At 41.1% G+C, this 23,626-nt stretch overlaps 1 protein-coding gene across 2 annotated transcripts in view; it reads right to left on the bottom strand.

Moving 5' to 3' along the window:
* The window catches only part of mtcl2 (microtubule crosslinking factor 2), a 107,967-nt gene that overhangs the window by 28,416 nt on the left and 55,925 nt on the right, over positions 1-23,626 (bottom strand). For both annotated transcript variants that reach the window (XM_074644673.1, XM_074644672.1), the window contains exons 5-9: positions 8,398-8,460; positions 3,475-3,642; positions 2,220-2,373; positions 1,052-1,595; positions 353-647 (exon numbers count right to left, since the gene is read on the bottom strand). In XM_074644673.1, coding sequence (XP_074500774.1) covers positions 353-647; positions 1,052-1,595; positions 2,220-2,373; positions 3,475-3,642; positions 8,398-8,460 — 1,224 coding nt within the window. The remainder of the gene's footprint in view (positions 1-352; positions 648-1,051; positions 1,596-2,219; positions 2,374-3,474; positions 3,643-8,397; positions 8,461-23,626) is intronic.

A 23,626-nucleotide genomic window follows, 5' to 3' on the forward strand; every position in this document is an offset into this window, starting at 1 on the left:
AGCGTGTTAGATTGCTACGATGGCCTACGCGAAAATGCAAATGGCCCTATCTAAAGCCAGTTGTTGTAAGAGTAGTGTAGGTCATTTGGAGCAGAGCCAGTGAGTAGAGTGTGTGTATACGTGAGAAGTGAGTGGTGAAACTTGTTTTCTCCCATTTAACTTATTTATTTTCACTGATCATGTACATATATTTCATGTATACATTGTTATGTTTTATGAAGTGCATACACATCTGGACACACTGTGAATATTCAGGTTTCATGAACTTCCTGAAGAGCTGACTCTTTTATAATGAAAAGGTTTCATGTGACAGTATCGTGAGAGAACAACACACCAACCAGAGGACACGTACCTGGCTGTGAGGTTTCTCCAGGTCACACGACTCCGCTGCCTCGTTGCTGCAGACCTTGTGATAGATGGATGGGGAGGAGGAGAGGCAGTTAGACTCGGGGGAGGTCAGGAGCTGTATCGCCGTGGAAACCAAGCGAGCCTGGTCCCTCATGGCCAGCAAGGCATCATGGTCCTTCTGCCCCAGGTACCCGGGGAGTGAGTTTGTTGCGTCAGCGTTGTCCTCGATCTTCTTTTTCCGTTCCTTTATCTCCAGGGTGTCGGTCTCACCCCCTACTGGCTCTTTGCGGTGCGGCGGGCTGATGGGAAAAACAACAGAGAGCACGTTTAGGACTTCTCAGCCAGGTTGGCTTAAAAGTTGGGATTGAAAGTTAATTCTTTACCTTAAAGTTCTCAGAAAAATGTAAATTTAAACATCTATAATTCCATGATAGCTGGGTAACTCTATCTGCCGAAGCACAGATTGGCTATCCACATAAAAGGTGGGGAATTTTCCCTTTAAAAACAACAACTTTGCCTTGACGGCGTATGATCAGATGTAAAACAGTGGAGTCTGTTTGGTGTGTATTCATTGAGTTATCAACAAAGTTGTTGAGTTACTACACTAAATACTCTCACTGAAGCATTCCCAGTGGAGAACAACACTGTAGAACCACGATTTCACCCACAAATGTTGTAAGGGAACCTGAAAACTTAAGACTACCTTGGGAGGCACTCCGCTGAGTCTCCAGCCTCTGCGTCAGTCTCCAGAGACAGTCGTAGCGAGGAGGAAGAGGAGGACGAGGAAGGAGCATGGTAGGAGGCCAGATCACAGCGCTGCAGGTTGGACAGAAGCACTCGGTTCTCGTACTGCAGCTTCTTCACCTTCCCGCTCAGTTCTCCAATCTGAAGCCTCGCCAGTCTGATCTCCTCGTCCTGGGCCGGGGCGTCCGTGCTGATAAGCACCGCCCCTTCCTGTATGGAGTGCACGGGGCTGTCGTTGAGCATCCCGTCTGACAGCGACGCCAATGAATTGGACGACAGCGTGGACGTTGGCGGCGGGAGATCAGATTTATAGCGGTTGATCTCGTTCATCAGGAGTTTGTTCTGTTCTTCCATCTCGATGAGAGACCTCCTCAGTAGCTCCGCCTCCTCCTCCACGAACTGGAGGTGTCTCTGGAGCTCCATGACGTTTTCAGACGAGGCCCCTCCCACAAGTACTCCTCCTAGGCCAAGACCACCAACACCAATAAGGTCCTGTGGACCATCTAGTGGATCACAAACAATGAGAGGTCAAACAGAGGAGAAATTCAAATGTGAAATAATAACTGCAGATGAATCATGCAAATATAACTAAACTGAAAAGAGAGAAAACAAATATGATCTTAAAAGAATAGTTTGACATTTTGGGAAATACGTTTATTTGTTTTCTTGTCGAGGGTTAGGCGAAAAGATTGATACCACTCATGCCTGTACGCTGAATATGACGCTGGAGCCAGCAGACGGTTAGCTTAGCTTAGCATAAAGACTGGAAACGGAGGGAAACAGCTAGCCTGGTCCTGTCCGAAGGTAACAAAATCCACCAATCGGCACCTTCAAAGCTCAATAATTAACATGTTATATCTTGTTTGTTTAATCCACACAAAAGTCAGGATAAAAACTACATTTTGTGGTTTTACCCGTTCCTGGAGTCTCTGCTTGTTGCCTAGCAACCTCACTGTAACAACAAGACTCCAGGAAGTTACTGCGCCCGACCATGAAATAGTCGTAATCCCCAGGCTGGCTGTTCCTCGTTGTTTATGTAGATTTAAGATTATTTCCACCTCCAGAGGAGCTCAGGTCTCTGAGAAATGAATTATAGAAATGTATAATTAAATGAGTTTTAAAACTACCTGGTGGTCCCTTCATGTCGTCCATCTCAGCTCGGAGCCCCCTGTTCTCCACCTCCAGCTCCACGATGCGTCGACTCAGCAGGTTGGCCTCCTCCTCCACCAGCTTCAGGTGGACTCGGATCTCCGCCTCGCGAGTGTGGGGGGAGTCATTAACCTGAGGGGGGAGTCAAATATAAAAGGACAAAATGAGAGGAGAACCCATAGAAATAGAACAGGATAGTAGAACGGGTATTCCCATTCAAACCAACGTAGCAGGATGGTCAGAGCGGCGGCAATTTCTATGTCTACTGCTAATTCCGCCATGGGTCTAACGGTCCCTCTGCCTCTCCCCGGGTGCCCCAGAGAAGGACAAGCTACTAGCAAGCTGCGACCACACTGACGTGTTTTCTGTTGTCACCATAACAACTACAACAATCACCATTTTCCTTTGTACTCGTCAAATGACCACAGAAAACAGTTGAATGTCCGTTCTACTATTCTATTTCTATGGGAGAACCACTGTCTTACTCACCTCCCACCTGTTCATTCACACACTTTTAATCAACCGTTGACCTTTAAGACTGTTAGCGTAAATTATTGAAGTGCTTCTACCCTTTTTATCCCAATGTTTTTCACCATGTTTGGAAAGGACAAACTGTCATATTAGTAACATTATCAATATTAATAACAATGTTTTCAGCATTACCAGTCCTGCATATGAATATCCTCATCATCAACACAAGCAACTGGGAAGTCAGTATAGTAACAACTGTTTATACTTTTGTTGTTTTCAGCATTAGTCACTGAAATGGCTCAACAGTGAGTTGGATTTAATGAGCTTTGCGGAGCGTTTTGGCTGTTTCTAAAACAATACAAATGCATCTCTGTAGAGTTTTCCCAGGAGGCGTTTTTGGCATTCAGGTTTTATGTGGGTACAAAGGGGGGGGATACTTTACAAAGCATGCACTGTTTTGCAGCTCTCAGGCAAACATTAAGAGATACAGAGTTAAATGGTAAGAAAAGGTGGAAACTCAGGGTTCAGATTTCAAGGTGTTGTCAGAAAACACGTCTGTGGGCTGTATCACAGTTCTAAATATGAAATCAAAATCTTCATCCTTCTCCCACCTCTTCCATTGTTCGGAGGTAGTTTGTCTGCGCTACTTTGCTCATTAATCACTATCTGACGATGGCAAAGTAAAGTAAGAATACAACTTCTGGCTCCTGTATAAAGTGGCTCTAAAGCAAATATCTTCCGTCCTCGTCCTCGTTCGCTTACCTCCTCCACGGTGAGCGAGGCGTTGACGTCTCCGTACAGCGATCTGAACTTGGCCAGCTCCTCCTTCATAGCGTCGCAGTCCTTCACCAGCTTGGTCAGCTTCTTGCACATCAGGGCTGATTCCTCTTTGGCAAAGTGGAGCTGACACTTCAGGTCTGAACTGTCCTCCTGCGGTGACGGGACAGAAAGAGAAGAGAGCACCGGGGTGACGTTGATACAAGAACCGCTGCGTCACAGAGAGGCTGACATGCTCACACATCTGTTATCATGCAAAGCGCAGTTGCCCTTGTAGGCCTAGAACTAGTGAATCAATTATCAATTAATGGGCAGTTAATTGACAGACATTTTTTCGTTATTTTATTTTCCCTTTTCATCAACAACATAACTTTGCAATCCACTCAGTGCGAAATACCGAATACAGAAGTGTGCATGTCATCCATTTTTATACCCCCTCAGAAAAAACAAAGATAAATTGTTCAAAACAAATAAAGAATAAAATTAGAAAATAAATAAATAAAAATGAAACAATATTCCATTTGTGTTCAGAATAAAAGGACAGGAAAACATTAAACAGAGAGACATTGAGAGACAAAGACACAGAGAACAGACAAGACGAAACACACAAAGGAAGGAGGACACTTCAATCAGTCCTCACAGGGAAAGAGGTTCTATAGACATGGAGAGAGAACCAGACGGGGACGCAAACACACACAGAAAGTAAAAGCTGCAGCAGATGGATAAATGCATGGGAACAGTGTAAACTAACACTCAAACACACACACAGGACACACAACAAGCCAATTAAAATCCATGCAAACAACTTTAGAGGTTTAGAGTGAAGTATGAGATGATTTTGTCTTTGCATTATGTTGTGATGTTCAGTAAAGTTGAGTGTTTTTAAAACCATAGTGATTTGGTAGTGTTTGGTCACCATCGCTCTCAGTTTAAAATGTGCCCTGAACTGTTTGCTTGTCTGTCATTTGAACACAAGCCACAATCCAGCGACAGTCCTGCAACTCAAGTGGGATGAATTGGTTTTTCATTCTATTTAAAATCGCCTTGAACTTGAAAAGTAATGACAAAGAGCTATTTGACGAGCTTGCGGCTTTCAGCTACCAAATGGTGAGGTCAGAGTCGTGCTGTGTTTGTTCCTCGCGAGGAAACAGAGAAAGTACAGAAAACACTCATTAGTGGTTTGCCTCAGAGGACGTCACACCGCATATGAAATGAATATTTACTAACTAACTGGGATTCAAAATACAGAACTGTAAGACTAAGACGGTGGCTCCCAACCAATTTCCCTAAGGGACCTCTTTTCTATGATTGAGTAAACTGATGACCCCTGACTAAGGGACATATTTTATGGATATTTCATATTATATTCAATGCATAACAATAACAGTACAGAACAACTGATAAAATGTACAATTAAGTTTGTTTAAAACGAGCAATTTTAATTTTGAGCATTATTTCGTGTGAATATTGCATCACAGATGAGTTTTCCTGTTATTTGAGGAACTTTTAATACAATTGTCTGTCTGTATTAAGTTTTTTTTTAATTTTAAACAATCATACTTATATAATCATAAGCTTCTTTTTTTGACAAATTCAGTGTTTTCTTCTCCCTTACACTTGGCCATTGTTTCATTTGGTTGTTTTAACTGCGTACTTTTCATGTTTATATCTTAAATAATAAACCAAACGTAAAAATAAGAGTGTTTCCATCAGCTTGTTGTGTTTTTTTCTGCCCCCTAGTGCCCAAAAAAAACAGTTAATGCAGCTTTAAATTCGCCCCTTTTTTAGGAGTTGTACAAGGCTCACAACATGACTATATTCATGTATGCATCTCTATCTGTAAACTCAGTTGTAACTACTGCTGACCTGAGGTGACCCCGTGCACCTCATTCCTCAGAAGCAGCTCCGCGGCTGTATTTGTTTTACGGCCTGTGGAGCATTCCCAACCACATTAAGCGAGGAGGGAGCCAGCGAATTTACAGCCATTTATGGTATGTGGCTTGGAGAGGAAGCCTGGGCTCGCGTTAAGCAGACGGAGAGAGACGCTGGTGAGAGAATTAACTTCACCGCAAACACCTTCTGTGGCGATATGTTAGTCCTGTGGGTCTTTAATCTGTTTTCTCTCTGTAGTTCTGTAAAAACTGAGCTCATATACGTCTAACTCCTGTGGTGCCTTTTTCACAGAGAGGGGAAAAAAAGTTCTTTCAGCTGTGTATGAATTATTTTAATGATTTGGAAAAAAAAAAAGTAGGGAGGGAGACTGGAAAAGTGAAGTTAAGGAACAAGCAGTTCTATTTTTGGGAGAGAAGACAGGCAGAATAAGGAGGAGGTAGAGATTTAAAGTGTGGTGTCGAGGCCTGTCGAGATCTGTAATCCATTCTTAAACAAAAACAGGTTATGCGAGGATTACATGAAGTACAAACACCTGCAAGACACGATGCAGGGCAGAAAAGAGAGAGAGCGAGAGAGATGATGTGGAGATGAGGAGGAATACAGGAAATGCTGATTTATCCGCTTCAATTTGCACACGGCTTGTTTGGACAGATCGAGTGTGATCCTCAGAGGAAATAGGTCACAGACGACAGAGAGACACGTAGACAGTCGTGAGCTGTGAGGCAGGAGCACACTTAAAGGATCAAACATGATGGATGTCCAACACGACAGTCGGTGGCCCCAGACAACCTTAACATGTCTAATCTCAACTCAACTGGTGTTTGAAGTAGAAAATAAGGGAATAAAACAGCTGTTTCAGGGGGCAATGACAATAAAAGTGATAATTAACTGTGTATAAATAGAGTGCAGCAGGTTTGCTATAGTCCCTGCTCCATATATTTAAAATAAATGTTTTTTTTGTGACTTGTTATTTAGATCTTATTGGTTGTGATTCTGTGTATTGAATCCAGTTCATGGTTATGGATATTTGAGTATGAAAAGAAACTGGGACGATACACCTATCTCCTGATTTGATACTATCACGATACTTGGGTGCCAATTCGATATGTATTGCGATTCAATATCATGATTTATTGCGATTTTTGTTAACTTTTTTAACACTAGACCATGAGAAAAAGTTTAATCATAAACTTCTAGGGACTAAGATTTTCCGAAGTAATAGTTAGGAAAGTATCTAAATTAATACAGTGAAAAGCTCCATTCTCTTTATACGTCCATGTTCAGCTCCATCGGGGCCGTTTGAATGCATTTAACATAAATGTCAGTATATGGGTGCTCTACAGTTGTAGCGTCTGCCGATTTGACCACGGAGATGCGAGTGACGGCTGGCTTGACAGCACCTTACTCTGACTACAACAATAAAAGCGGTAACTTCCTTCTACCTCCGTAGAGACAATTATATCAATTCTGGCATTAAAAAATCTATTTCAAAATCGTAAAAAAATATATACATAGGGGAATCATTTTGTGTTTAACTGAATTGAACGTTGTGGTGCTGTAGCGGATTGTGAGGGATTATGACGGGAGCATAAAAATGCTTCCTGCTTATGCTGCAGGAAATGCTTCATCATGTTAGATGGAGTTCCTCTGTGCATGAAATTATTCCCGCAAAAATGATCACGTTTCATTTTATCACTGCTGTATAGTATATTTACTTGTTCATGGAGAAAATAAACTGTCCTTGCAGGAATTGATCGGTGAAATCAATAAGCATATACAGCTTATAATTTGGAAGCAGTGCCGCTCTGTTTGACCCACTCAATGCTGAAGCATGTAGGAGGGAATAACAGTCACAGTCCTGTGGTCTTATGTCACTACAGTACATGCAATTACTTTTCTGCAGAGACGACAGCTGCCTAGAGCGATGCTGACGCCACAAAAAGCTACTACAAAAAATATGATGATATTTATCATCTGTATTTCATATTTTCAGCTGTTACCTGCAACTCTGCATAAACTAACCACTGATGTCTTTTGCGATTTATAGGTTGTAGCAGAAGGAATCCATGGGTACCAACCAGGGCATACTAACTTGTCGAGAAGGAGGCTAAATAACGCTCCAAACTTGCGCTAAATTTTGTGAGGTAAAACGGGCATGGCCATTTTCAAAGGGGTCCCTTGACCTCTGATTTGTGAATGGAAATGGGTTCTATGGGTACCCACGAGTCTCCCCTTTACAGACATGCCCACTTTATGATAATCACATGTAGTTTGGGGCAGGTCATAGTCAAGTCAGCACACTGACACACTGACAGCTGTTGTTTCCTGTTGGCCTTGAGTTTGCCATGTTATGATTTGAGCATATTTGTTATGCTAAATGCAGTACCTGTGAGGGTTTCTGGACAATATTTGTCATTGTTTTGTGTTGTTAATTGATTTCCAATAACAAATATATACCTACATTTGCATAAAGCAAGAATATTTGCCCACTCCCATGTTGATAAGAGTATTAAATACTTGAAAAATCTCTTCTTTAAGGTTAAATAAATCGATTGACAGCCCTAGAATATACTATTATTTAATGAAGAATTGCACAATAATCTTTGATAACGCCTTATAGGGCAAATACATGTTGAGAATCTAAACAATGTTTGGGCAGCAGGAACAACAACAGAATAAAAACACTCAGAGGGTTTATTGGCGGTATCCATCAAACAGAAAGACCGTGGTAATGACTGTAATATTTATGTTTCTCTAGTGATTTTCCCCTCTTTCTCTTCTTCCCTCCATCATGTTCTGCATGTGTTTCAACTCCACACACTCAGCTATTTGTCATTCATGATTGTGTTACATGTGTGAGTGTAAGATAAATGTCGCTCTCTCTTTTAGTGTCTTAAAGGTCTAGTTGCTGAAATTGAGCTTTGTGTCTCTTATTGATTTGTTGGATCATCTGGGGGAAAACATGGCAGCGTGTGTGTGTGTGTGTGTGTGTGTGTGTGTGTGTGTGTGTGTTACCTGTGGACAGAGCTTCTTGTCAGGTTTGTTGTTGGGTCGTGCTCCTCTTTTCTTCTGGGAGTTCTGCAACAGAGACACATACAGAGTGTCATTAGTAAGGAGTGACACATCGACTGTGAAGTGTTTCAATAACATGAAGAATGAATGTATTCAGTCTGAAACAACACAGAGGGAGTGAGAGACGACCTGCAGTGGAGTACAACGGTGGGATTTATGTGTAATCACAACACACACACTCGTAGTTCAACCTCTTTTCAACTAATTATTTTCTTTGCGACTAAAAATACACTTTTAAACCCCAAGTGTCAAGTTTAAAAACAGAACCGCTCTTATGTTTTGGTTTTCATACACTGACTCAAGAGATATTCAAGAGCATTCACCATTACAAGTTGTTACACAACACAACTGACCACTAACCACCACATGATTTCCCCTTTATCTCATCAGAACAGAACCATCATCTCAACTGCCAGCTGTTGCACAGATGTGGGACAATAATACATGTGGTTGCCTTTTCACATCTTTAACCATCCACTGTTCCAGTACGATTATGTCATTTTTCAGGATGTTGAAGGCAACACTAAAGAACTGCAGGTTTTCCAGGATGCATGGGAATCTCCTTCCAGTTTACCAAGATTCACTTCAATTGTACCTCGGTAAAGGAATAGTTTGACATTTTGTAAAACGCGCTTATTTTCTTTCTTACCGAGAGTTAGATGAGAGGATTCATACCACTCTCATGTCTATCTGTTAAACATGAAGCTACAATCAGGAGACTGTTAGATTAGTTTAGCATACAGACTCAGAGCGAGGGAGAAACAGCTAGCCTTGCTCTGTCTGAACTTTATAATGTCAGCCTGCCAGCAGCTCTAATGTTGCTAATAGACTAAACTATTAGAGAGATGGAGAGAAAATGTTGCTAATAGTTGAGCCTTCTGCTGACCGTGAGCCAGTAGCTAAACTATTAGCAACATTTTCTCTCCATCTTTGTAACGCTTTGCCGATATTGATAAGTCCATCTTAATACTAACACTCACGGTCCCTGAGAGTGAGTGACTGTATATATTCAGAAAAACTAGCCGACAAAACATGCTGGGCGGCGTTATCTAACGTATTCACAGAATGGTAGAGGTATCGATCTTCCCATCCAACTCTCCACAAGAGAGTGAATTAGCTTATTTCCCAAAATGTCATACTGTTCCTCTGAGGACGACCTGTTTATGTTGATTTCAATCTGTCCAGTATAAACAGTTTATATCATATGACACAGTTCCTGAGCTTTCTGAGCCCCAGATCTCATCGCTATGGTGACATGAATTACAGCTGTGAGGTGGAGGGAGACATGTAACAACAGAGAGAGATAAAGAGGAGAAAAAGAGCGGGGGAGAGACATAAAGGGAAAAATGAGGAGAGAAAAACTAAAGCATCGCTATAACACCTAACGACATGAACCAAAAAAACTGGGTTGCATTGCTAATAACGACTGCCCTCACATACACATACTCACACACACAGACCCCATCCTCTGCTCATCCAAGTGTCTGACCAGTGCATTAGACTCTCATAAATCATCATGCTCCCTTCTCTTCAGAGCCAAGACCAATCACACATGTACACACAAGCACACACACACACACACACACAGTAAGGACAGACGCTGCAGTGCAAGTAGCTAAGCTCATCTGGCTCAGTCCGTTTCCATGGAAACAAGCCACTCTCTCTGCAACGAACCACCGACAACAAAAGAAAGAAACTGATGGAAGGGAAAAGGTGAGAAAGGAGGACAGGAAAATTAAATAATAATACTGTTGTCATTCTTTTTCATTTAGATTTTTACCAAAATGTAGATTTAATGTTTTTTTTATATTTGAAATGAATTGTTAAGACACTGTAACCTTTGTGCACTGAGGATTTTTCTCAATAATTCCTCTCATGTCCAGGTGGAGTTGCAGTGCAGCATCAGCATGAAGGGGATTTGTTTATTTCCCTCCCTCACCTCTCCTCTCCTCTCCTCTTTCTCTCCCTTCATCACTCTTTGGGCTATTTCCCGACCTTTTAATTTTTCATCTCCCGCTGTCCTTCCCTCCTGCTCATCCCTCTCTTCTCTCCTCGCTCCCTCCCCTGTCTCCTAACCCACTTTAAGATCAGTTTATCAGGGTGCAAACACTCTACAAATGGCTCTAAACTCACTGATCGATAAAGCCTGATAATGGACCCATTGATTCTGGCTGGATGTTGGACAGATGTCGTGACTATCGGACCAGGCTTTCAGCTGAGCAGCGTTCAGTTGCAGAGAGGGGCTTAGATGGAAAAAAAAAAAAATGGAAATTAATTTGTGCTAGACTCCTCAGAGGGAGCTCATGACACTGAATATCACACCTCACTTCATTTGCATGAGCGATTCCTGAAATGTCAGCAAAAGGGAAAGTTTGCAGCACAAAATCCTTTCGAGGAATAAAAATGAACTTGTGTTTAAAGCGTAATTTTCACCTTTACAGACTATGGAGAATTTGTGAGGGTAAGTGATGTAATAATAAAAGAAATACTCATACAGCACTGATTAGGGCGGAGCCAGCAGTGTGATACACATACAATGGAGCTTTTATGCCTGTGATTTTGCCTGTATAACATTGTTTTGGAGCCCTGAGGAAGACCTACAGTGGTCGAAGCTTGTTGGAATGTTTAATGATTTAGCCACTTAAATAAAGGCTTTTTAATATATTTCCGATCTCGTTGTTACTTGTTTTAATATTTTGGATAGCCAGGATTGCCTTCCTGTCTATATCGTTTTAGAAACGTTGAAATAATGACTACATTGGTGACAGACAGAAGAACATGTCCGCCTGCTGCGCCGCGCCACGCCGCGCCACGCCGCGCTACCCAACACCACAGTTTTGAATATGTTTGAATATGTTTGAATATTTCTCACTGAAGCTTCGAAGCCCAAAAACTAGTATTCGGGACAGCCCTAATACATTTACAGTTAAATAAACATCATCTTTATTTCAATAACTCTACAAGATATGTTAACACAGCTGCCATACCAGTCCATTTTAATAGGCCTTTCTCCACAGCAGACATTTTGACTGGTCACAGCAGGAAGAGCAGAGGTGTCACTAATGACATTAATGATGGCTCTGTTCTATACGAGTGTCCCAGTGAGCCATGACAGTGTGACAGTGAGCTGACATGCACAATACCAGCACTGCCAAAGAGTTGCCTGGACTGTCAATCAGCTGTGTGAACCTCCACTGACTTGCCCTGACTGTGACAGTACCTTCAGTTGCATCAGCAGGCAAACGGCTGCATGAGCTGAAGCCAACATTTTAAGGCACACCTTGAACTCACTTTTACAAAAGTAGGATTGAAAATGTTCATTATTCATTATGTAAAAGCACTCACACTCTGTGACCAGAGCCTGGCTCTCGTGTTTCCGAGCCCACAGGTCTCCAGTTACACTGCAGATAAGATAACAGGTTGACTTCCATGTTATCTGATAACATATTTAACAGCTTCTGGCTGTGTCCTCTGCTGTTCCAGCAGCAGCCAGTGTTGTAGTCAAGACCACCCAAACCGAGACCAAGTCATGACCAAGACCAGAGGGTATCGAGACTGAGACAATACCAAGACTTTGAGGGATTGAGACCGAGTCAAGATCAACACCAGAGCAGTGCGAGTCCCACGCTGTATGACACACATACGATAAAATGTGGAACATGCAAACCAGATAGTTGAAAGATCCACATTCCCATAAAAACACCCACAGAAAACAAATGAAGATTCCTCCGGTCGATTGGGGGGGGGCCGAGACCTTCAAATAGTGGTCTTGAGACTGGTCTCAAGTACTACAACACTAGCAGCAACAAAGGTAACAGGTAACATTTCACTATATTTCACAGTCATCCCATTGTTGCTTCCATGAAGGGGAAAGGCTGATGAGAGGGAAAGATTGAGAAAACAGTGGAAAAACTATGACAAAGGCAGAGATAGGTAGATGAATTTTCAAAGACATAAATGCACGCCAAGCCCTCCTTTGCATGATGGATGAAGGGAAACCGATCAGGACAGAGCGGGGAAGAGGAAGAGATGGTCAGTGACAGAGAGAAGAGCTCGAGAGACAGATAACGACAGAGGGAGAAAAAAGAGGAGTGAAAGAGAGAGATGTTGTCATTCCTCCGTCATGGATGAGGAGGCACAGCGGTGTGAACTCTCCTCCTTCAAATCCAATCTGATCTGCAGCTCAACCAGCCGTGACACACGCGGATACCGAGTTAGGAAAGTCTGGAGGAGGAGGAGAGTGAAAAATGTTGACACTGTGGCGAGACACGAACAGGAGGAAACAAGACAAACTAATGTTGAAACTCTGAATGTGGAAATGATGTGAGCTCTGCAAGGATACGAGACTACGACAGCAAATAAGGACTAAATATACTGGAAAAACAATGTTGAAACGTAGCATCAATACAGGAACTAACAGCAAATACTCTTAGAAAAATTACAGAATCATAACAGCTGAAAATAGACACAGGGTGCCACCTCAACAGGCAGCAAATGCACTGATAAAAATATTCAAAACTGCTGGATGGAGACGTTACTGTCTTGGCGACAGACCGGAGCAAAGCACCATACGTTTTTACAGTGTGCTGATATGGTTTCCGAATGGAAATGGTTTTAACAGCCTAGTCAGGTTACGGCCCGTCACCCAGGTTAACTGACAATAGATGAGATTGCTTTCCGAGAACGGGAGAGAGCGAGAGAGAAATCAGATTTCCTCCCAGTGTACAGACTCACCTGAGGCAAGCAGGCATGAAATCCTGAGAGCTGCACATCAGAGAGGAGAACAATTTAAGTGGATGTGTCCAACTCATATTCTACTTTTTTTTTTTTTTTTTTTGCTCTTTACCGTTTCCAAGCAGGGACATGTTTGTTTTTTCTGTTTCCATTGTCTTGTGAAACACTCTGTGACGCTTTCTCGAAGGTGCTATATGCTGTACAGTAAATAAACTTTACTTGCTTATGACATTCTCATTCATGATTTAGATCAATCATTCCCAAAGACTGGGTCGCGGAGATTTTATTAGGGTCGCCAAATACATTTTTTCCATCGTCTTTTAACAATTATATCTACACCCTTGAGCCACATGAGGGAGCCTGAATGTTCGTATTATTCTGATAATTGTAGCATGCTTATAACATTAAATTTAATATGAAAGGCTGGTGTACATTCTGTTTGTTTTACTGATGAGAGGGAAAAAACAAGAGCCTGTTAACTCCACCTAAATGCTTTAAAATAATAATAATAATAATAATAATAATAATAATAATAATAATAATAATGTATTTGGTCTCATTTAGAAAGTATTTAACATGTGTATATGTCTCAATAAAATAAAAAAATTAAGTTGTGATTTATTAAACGTATATATCTCTTTGAAATGGCTGGTTTACCTATTCAAGTTAATAGAAGGTGATGCAGAAATGGCAGTAAAAATGGTCAGGGACGTTCATTACGCACAAATCCGCTCTTCTCAGTTTTAAGTCGACCTTTCTCCAAGGTAATAACCAGTATGGACACTTCAACGGGACACATGGCGGCTGCAGGGCTCAAACTTGTGACACAGATTTCAAAATTCACAGAGTTCGATGAGAGGATCGTTACTGCTCTTATGTCTGTGTGTTGAGTATAGAGCTGGCGCTGGGAGGCAATTAGCTTAGCTTTGCATAAAGACAGGAAGCAGGGGGGAACAGCTAGCCTGTCTCACTCCGAAGTTCAAAAATACACCTACGTACCAGCAAATCTAACTAATTAACACTTTTTAAAATCTTTTTCTTTAATCTATACAAACAGACAAATAAAAAGGACTGTGTTTTCCAAGACATATATTTGTAAGAGTAACGTACCAAAGTGTCTGGTTACTGTTTGAGGTGACAATATCTCCGGTTTTCGTAACACAGACAGCACTGGAAGATGACATTTCCAAACAATGTTCTGGTTTCACAGCTTCTAGTAGGTGAACCGAACAGTTGGTTTCAGACACAGCTGTGACGCCACCTTGTATTTCCAGTGGTTGTTTATGACAAAGTGATGTTGTCTTGGTCATGGACACACTTTTGGCTACAGAATTACAGTAATATGAGAAACCTATTTTTTTTTCTGAGGAAAGTAGCATTCAAGGTTACTGGTTACATCATATTTCTAAAGCTCTGAACTCAACACACTGCAAAGTCAAATTTTTAAGTCACAAGGTTGTTACTTGATTTCTTTAAAAAATGTGGCGATGAAATTCTACAGCTACTATTTTCCTCTGAGGGCAGATATTAAATCAGATTGCCAGAAAACTGAGTGAAAGTGTGTTTGTTTGTGTGTGTGTTGACACACAGAGAGTGTGGGTTTCTGGAAAAGAAAGTGATTTATTTGAAGTGCATGCAGCAACACTCTCACAGGCGAGGGGGCCAGTCTCAGGCTGAGAGAACAAGACACTCATGTCTGGGACAAAGAGTCTACACAATGCAACACACAATAGGTTGCATAACTATGGTGTGTGTGTGTGTGTGTGTGTGTGTGTGTGTGTGTGTGTGATAAGGCTGGATGGAAGCAGAGAAAAATAGAAGAATGACAAGGTGACATTTTCTGCTAAAATCCTAAGATTGCCAAGTAAAAGCAATCCAATAATGTTCATATAACAATGCAAACGGGTGCTTGTAACGCTGGCGAGAAGATTCTGAAATCATATTTATTCTTAGTCACACTTGATAACAGCTTTTAGTGAATTCATACGGATGCAAATGCAGCATTAAGCAGCTCTCTCCACTTGTCTGCTGCAGAGCAAAGCAGCTCAGAGCACAACGGAGCAGAGCAGATAAGACGAAAGCAACACCAGCATTTCCCAAAATCCCCCAGTCTGCTCAGCTCATTACTACACACTCACGCTGTTTCCACACTCGGCAGTGTCTCACACGCTTTCACACACATTTTGTGAAAACATTATGACACCCCGCTAGCGCCGAATTAGGAAATAAACAGCTCATTTGCTGTCAGCGCTTCGAGCATAAAGCCTCTTTGTCTGCTGCGATGTTGTCGATAAGCCTGGGTTGAGGAAATAAATCTGACTCTTTGACGTCCAGTTGTTCATTAAGTACTACCCTAGTGGGTTTGTATGCTTTAGTCCATTTTATACAAATCAAGCTTTACCTGTCACCTTAACCAATCTGAAAATAAAGCTGCTGTGTTTGAGATATTTGGGCGTATTTTCCTTACGGATTCCATTTCAAATTGAACAATCTGAAAGTATATTTGCATACTTTTTGCGTTGTGTAATTCATCAGAGTGAATATTAAATCTGCCCATTTTTTGCTACATCATCATTATAAGGAATGCAGCACAGACAGTTTTTTAATACTGATGAATGATCGTGAATTACACAACTCAAGCAAGTTACCAGAGTCTGCTATTTGATTACAGACATGAATGAAAAACAATGGCTGCCTGAAACAGAAGAAAAAAATATATAAGAAAATATAAAACTGTGCATTTGAAAATGATCCACAAACGTTTAAAGTACACTTCTTTTCCGAGATTCCTTTGAGGCGGCATCATTAGGCAACATATCTGAGAGCGGGAAAACAACAAACGTGTCTCCTGGTGAGGTAGCTTACTGTTTGTTTACTTCTTGTTTTTACTTTTGTGATAAAAGCACTGAAATGTTCATCTGAGAGATGCTAAAATGTGTAACAGTAACACAAGTAGAGAAGAGTCATAAAGTCATAAGACTTACTCAGTATTACTGACTACAAAGTTAAATCAATTTAATCATTAGCAACCATAAGAAACTGGTATCAGACCAAGTACAGTAAGTCTGTAGCTGCAAACCCCCTGTGTGTATTGAATTGAGCAAAAGCCTGTTTTATTGCTTATGAATTTAAAGTTTCATTAGCAAGAGGAGGATTGTGTAATTTCCTCTTTCAAGCATGTTACATGATGTCCCTTTAATATATTTTGATGTAGACAACAGTGGTGCTCTAGGAAACTGTGTAGGTGTCAAATGAGCTTTTAAGTACAGTACAAGACCAGACTGAATGAGGCAATAGTGTATTTTCACTCCTACTGTGTCACCCTGAGGTGATTTTCACACTCTCTCAGGAAAAAAAAACATAAAAAGAGGGAGAAAAAAAAGAGAGAGCCAGAGTGGTTAGGGATGGACGAGCGTTCCAAAACCATCAAACTGTTGGGCTCATTAACACCAGACAGGCTGATGAACTACAAGAGTCCAAATGAAGGCCAAGAAGCTGTCCGTTTAAGGTGTTAATATGATTTAAAAGTGCTAATTGCGAGATTGGGAGCATTTCTATTGCCTCCGCACGGTTCTCAACATGGAGGCGGCTGAGCGGCGGCTAGCAGCTGACAGTGAAAACTACAGCAACAGTGCTGACAGAGCTAACAGTGTTAATCTGAGGGGGGAACCAGAGGGTGGGCGCTACGCTTCCGCAACGGCATCATCGGTTAGCTAGCCAGTGGGGAACGTTCACATGCACAAACATGCACTAAAAGGCGTGTGTGGCCGGCCCGGCTATGTCAACAAAGCACAGAGAAGCTTGGATTACAACACACAGAGGGAGAGTGACTTCATTCTCTGCTCAGGTAGACATTACTCCTTTATATCTTTACATAGCAAATAGTTGTTTACTGCTATATTAAAGCTCTGGATATCAAATTTATTTTAATTTGACTGCATGATCTCACAACACAGACTTTTTCAGAAAATGGCTCATGGAAAAATCACAACGTCTGGAAAACTGAAGCATTTTAATTTAATTAAATTCAGCATTTAGTTGACGTCAGCTTGGACTTTCTAGCCAACTGTAAAACAAAGCCCTCTTTCTCTCTTTTACACAGACAAGCACTCACAGTTACTGTATACTGTATGTCCTCTCTTCCTTTACACACTATCTCACTGTGTCTACATCACAGCAGGGAAGGTTGTGAGGATGAAGGGAAACAGATGGACATGAAAAAATGTTTTTTTTATTAAAACACAAATGTCATCGAGAGACGTGGAGGAGGAGCAGCAGAATAAATATGAATCCATTTCTCTCCGGTGAGATAAGGTTGTGACCCCGGCAGACTGAGACGGACAGAAAGATACAAATTGAGTGTTTTTTCCTCCTCTGTGTCTGACAGGCAGGCAGTGGAGCAATGAAAACCACAGTATACCGCACAGTGATGCTCAGCAGGACTCACAAGGAAAACCCATCATGTCTGATTATGTTCACATTAGATCAATACCATGTTGTACCCAGTTACAATATTTCCACTGTCTTTTTATATTATAGCTCAGAGGCATTTTTGCGCTTCATATAATTTTGTGTTTGATGGTTTCAGTTTTGATTTTAATGCTGCATAATGATACAACGCTGTAGATGTGACTCTATAGGAGAATATTAATGATTAATTGGTCCCTTTGGGTACCAACAAAATGACAAATATATAACATAAAAGTAAGATAACACTGCCATGGTTTGCACCCATAGTCTGATATTTTAAAGTAGGAATTTGAAATAATCTAAATCATTTAAATTAGGCTAAATGAATTGCCACCTTAATTTGAGTGAGATGTCAGTGAATATAATATAATAATATATAATCCTTCAACTGAAATAAAATAAAATAAAATCAAGTGTAGATGGGTCCAACAAACACAGGGCCATCCAGACCGTGGTTTGTGTCCCGTGTGAAACCAACAACATGTCGTTTGTCTTTGTGTTCACAACGTTAAGTTTCACTTTCACTTTACAAACATAATCATTTTAATCCAAACCATGGTGTTTTTCCTAAACCTAACTAAGTGGTTTTGTTGCCTAAACCTAAGTACATGTTTTTGTTTGAATTCACAACGCTAATCATGTGTTTACTGCGACCGTAGTGGAGCCTCTATATTTTGACGCGCTGGGCAACCCAATGCGTTAAAAAGTGACGCCAAGGGGTCCTGACGAAGCGTCAGCATGTGACGAGTTCGAATGAGAACGGGTTGCTTTACCACACCTGAGTGCACATCACTTCTCCTGAGATGGCTTTTCCTGTCAAAAAGTGGCGTTAATCAATCTGCCCCAGGCTTAATGAAAATTCTACGCTGCCTGATATAAATGATCCGACCCAGCTGTGAATCAGCCGCCGTCTTCGGTAAATCACCTGAAGCTAAACCGATGACACACATTACACTCCTGCAGCTACTATCCAGCTGCATAAGCTGATTTCTGTTTTCTTATTCATTTGTATGTAAGTTAAATGTGATTATTTAAAAGCTCACAAACATCTGAGCCTGGCGTGTCTGTAAATCTTCCCACCATGTCTGTTGTTGTATTTTTAGTTGTGCAAATGAACGCTGACATGACGCAACACAACAGTGATTCAGCTCACATCCATTCGTGTGTATCAGCGTACCCAAAGCCAAGAGAGTGAATGGTCAATTAGCATCGCATTAGCATAGTATTAGCACAGCAACAAAGCGCCGCAAGACATATGCAAGTGGACGGGTCTGATACTCTGAATCTGCAGAGAACAGCTAGAAACACTGACATATTTAAATGCATCAGCAGTCTCTGTCTCTCTTTCTGTTGTCCTGTTTTGACTTTGTCTTTCCCTCCTTCCACTCCATCTCCATCCCTCCATCTCTTTTCGGTCTCTCTTGGTTGTACTTGAGACAAACCCATCCTCCTCTTCTGTTTATTTTGGCTCTCCACACACAAAGACACTCGGAAATATGCAAACAAAGGATCGAGGAAGAGAAGGATAAAAAAAAGATGGAAGGAGGAGGAGAGGAGAGGAGGAAGGAAGGAAGGAAGGAAGGAGGGAGGGGAAGGAAGGAAGGGCAGTTCTTTGTTACCAGACTGGCTGCTCACTTCCAGCCACTTCCATTAGAGAGAAAAGCATGTGTGTGTGTGTTTGTCTGCCAATGTGTGTGTGTGTGTGTCTCCAGACACTCAGCTTATTAAGGCAGTGTGTTAGTAGGTGACCTTGCGCAAATGAACACCCCTTCAAGTACAACCCGAATGCTTCATATTGATCTGAATTATTCATTGTGTGTTTAGCTGTGTCTATGTTGTTGTTTGTGCAAGCAAGAAATGGGTGTGGGAAGTATTATATATACGTGTGTGGAAGGATTTGTGTGTTTTTAATGTGTGTGTGTGTGTGTGTGTGCCTGGCGGTGTTGGAAGCTGAACAAAGCTATGTGTGCAAGAACGGACTGAGAGGAGGGTGTGTGGGTGTGTGTGTGTGTGTGTGTGTGTGTGTGTGTGTGTGTGTGTTTGTGTGTGTGTACCAGATGCCGAACCTGAACGCCAAATGTCAATCTCACCTCATCCCCCCCAGCCCTCCTCAGGGTCCTATTGCCCCTAAACGTTCATTAAAGGGCTAATTGTCTCATTTTAAGTACAAATCAGCTGATTTTTGTTTGGTTTGCAGGATTCTGCAATGAAGGAATACTTTCATTATCAACTGATGTGTCAATTGTTTGACTACCGCACGCCTCCAGAGCCAAAGATGTCTCCTTTTAATCACTTTTCATTCCATCTGAACAACAATATAAGCGAAAGACTGTAAACCTTGACGATGGAACCTACAAATGTTTGGCATTTATAATGATTAAAGGTTCTATTGATAACATTTTTTTGTAGACAAATATTTTTAAAAAAATAACACATCCACAGAGCCTGTAGAAAAGTGCCGAATAAAAGTATGCATTTTCCTGAAAAACAAATATTATAATTGTGAATTAATCATTTAAAAAATGTTGGCGGGTCCAAAATTAATGTTGAGTTTGTGGAAGATATCTGACATTTGGTTCAAACTTCTAACGAGGCTTGTGAGCCAATAGTAAGACGACGTTGGTATCAGGTGGTGTCTCTGAGTCATCAGTTAGTGTGGAAAACACGAATAAATGGCTGAGATTGACGGTAAGTGCCTGGCAACGACTTGTTGTGAAGTGAATGCAATGGAACGGGGGAGGGAGAATGCGACACCTAGTGGCTGAATATTATCAATAGCACCTTTAATCAATTATCCAAATTGTTATGGATACATTTTGCTTCAACTTGATCAACGTGTCCGACAGTTCGTATGATATCTTACGAAAAGTTTTTCTCATTTTTCGTGCGTTTTCAAAACAGAAACAACTTAATTAGGTTTAGGAAAAGATCGTGGTTTGGGTTAAAATAACTACGGAAATGGCGTAACTTAAGTACAGAAGTTGCGGGATAAATAATCATCATTGACTTCTGGTTTCACACAGGACACAAACATCGGTCTCCTGGGCAAAAGTCTGGTGTTTTTTGACCCACATATCCACCTGGACCTCCTCCCTACGCAGCGTTTATCGCTCTTTATACTTCCTGGTTCACGATTATATGGATTAAATATTACAGTGCATTCATTTTCATAGGTATAGCTACGAACGGTGTATGAGAGCAGCCTGACTAATCGTTTCAGCTCTACAGTAACAGCACACCTCAGATTCACTGTGCGCTGAGAAACAAGAGGGCCAAGGGCAAGAATTGTATTATAAAAAAAAGGTGTGCTTTCCATTTCAGGACTGAGGATTTTTGCTTGAGTTCTGTTGGTGCAAATTCTCTCAGGGACATTTTTTCCCATTCCTTTTGATCAGAAAACACCGGATCCGCAGCCTGATAACAACCAGAACACATCACAAGGCTCTGATGTAGAAGGCAGAGCATTAGGATACTTGGCAAAGACAGACATCAGTGTAATGAAGCCATTTAAAGACGTGTGTATACATGCTGTGAGGAGAGGGGGGATGGGAAACAGAGCTCAACATCTGGAGAATTTAATATTTGATTGTCTGACCTCCTCCTACTCTCAGCAAACGAAGGATGCAGCAGCATCCATTTACACCCCCCGCCGCCCCGCCTCACAACAAAACGCCTCAACAACCACAGACCATGATATGTTGCCGTGGCGACGGCTTTCGCAGCCTGTCGCCAAGGCACCCCGTTGGCAACACATTAATGAAAAGCCAGAAAGAGGAAGAGGAGGAAGGAAGGGAGGAGAAATAAAGGAGGGGGAGAGGGAGGATGAAGGGAAGGATGAATGATTGAGTGGGTCAGAGGTGGAGAGAAAAGAGATGGAGGAGAGGAAGGAAGGTGGATGGATGGAGTGAGAAACAAATCAAAATCAAAGAAAGTACAGGAAGCACGGACCCTTAAAACGCTCTTGACACACGAGGCAGCTTCACCGCCTCAAAACAATGCACACATCGTGACTACTGATTTCTCCTCTCGTCCTCTTTATTTGCTCTCATTTAGGAAGCTCTTTGTTAATGAGACCAGATAATGAAACCATTTGCCTGTATGTAGAATCAGGTAAACCTAATTTACATAAATACCTTCTGCAGCAAACAGCAAAACATCTCTCTGCGTATATTTGAATATCATGTCTGGGTATAAAAACGGAGACATAATGATGCTAGACTGTAAACGGTAAACAGGAAAATTACGAAATTGCTGCAACAAAACATTTCAGAATCGCATCGTCAGAAAATGTACAGGTTTAATAACGATATGATGGCATCTCTCACTAAACTGCAGCTCTGCAACAGCAATAATGGCATGAGGGAAATAACACAAAACAAGGAGTCTTATTACAGGCTGTAAAACAGTCTCCTGCCACGCTACTTTTTCTGTTATTCATTTTTCTTTCCTTGCTTTCCTCGGTGCAGAAAAAACCCAATATCCCTCGGCATGTATTCGGAAGTATGTTTTATAATGCAAAACACTATGAGTCTATAAACATGATGTATTGTTTAATATCTTTGCATAGTTTGTAAACATGGAAAAAGCTTTTCTCCCCAATGGTGCTCCATATTACCATATTTGTAAATATGAGCACAGGTGATTCATGGATTTGGGAGTCTCATAATGTTTGAACTTTTCCACAAACTAAAAAGGATGCAAATTATTCACTACAAAAGCCATTATTTGTTATCTAGAAGAAAAAATATATATCCATTTTAGTATGTAAGAAGTGAAAGGAGGAAACTATTATGTGTGTGGCAACAACATATCCTCATACAACGGTTCATATGATATCTTACGAAAAGTTATACCTCATTTTTCATTACGAATGTCCAGCAACACGTGTCGATTTCCACTCGTTACATGCGTAGTCTTTTCAAAATAAACTTCCGTCTTCACAGGAAACTACTTGGGTATGTTTAGGCAACAAAACTACCTATCTAGGTTTAGGAAAAGATTGTGGTTTGGTTTAAAATAACTACAGAAGTGGCGTAACTTAAGTACGTAAGTTAGATATAGCTACTATTGATACGGTGTATGAGAACAGCCTGGTGACACTATCAAGTTCAAGTTTGTTTATTCATCATATGCATAACAATTACAGCGAGCAGTAATTGGCAATGAAAATCTTGTATTTCAGGTAAACTTCAACAATGCTCCTCAAAAATGTATATATATATAAAAAAGAAAATCACACAAGTAAAAGCAAAATGAGAATCAAAGACATGATATAGTGCGAATTGATATGGAGCACAGAATGGTGACAGATGGTCTGTCATTTGTCAGCCCTCACCCTGTCAACCATCCACTAAACTCACTGACCGAATGGATTCTCGCCAAGCCATGATTACACTGCCCTGACGCTGAATCTAAACTTCACCTCACAGTGAGTCCACAACATCACACCCAGTGATTTCCAACCTCACCATCGATCTCAACAAAAGGCTAATGGCATAGACGAGACGACCCTTCTGGCTTCCAGCAGCAGAGATCTGTTAGCGGTTATCTGCTGCTCACAGAGGATTAAAGCTGCTCTCAGTGAGTTTAGCTGTGACTCTTGTGTCTGCCCTAACATCAGGTTTAATACTTCCTTTACGCTTTAATGAAACGGACACGATAGAGATCTGTAACAAGCTTTTAATATGCATGAATACAGTTGATAGTTTTTCTCTTTTTTCTTTACAAAAACATTGCTTATACATAGATCTTTAATTAAGGTGTGCCTGCATTAGTAGTAATCCTATGCAGCAATGTGTTCTGAATGATTAAGATCTGTTTTAATTAAATGCAGACGTAATTAAAGCTGTCCCTGCAAACAGATTCAGATCATTACTGTGTTTTTAAAGTTGCTGTATAACAGTATTTTGTTTTGTTCCCCACCATAATGTGTTTACTTGTCATCTTGCCTGGTTAAACAAGGGTTAAA

This window comes from Sebastes fasciatus, chromosome 8, assembly GCF_043250625.1.
Source record: "Sebastes fasciatus isolate fSebFas1 chromosome 8, fSebFas1.pri, whole genome shotgun sequence".
NCBI lineage: Eukaryota > Metazoa > Chordata > Actinopteri > Perciformes > Sebastidae > Sebastes > Sebastes fasciatus.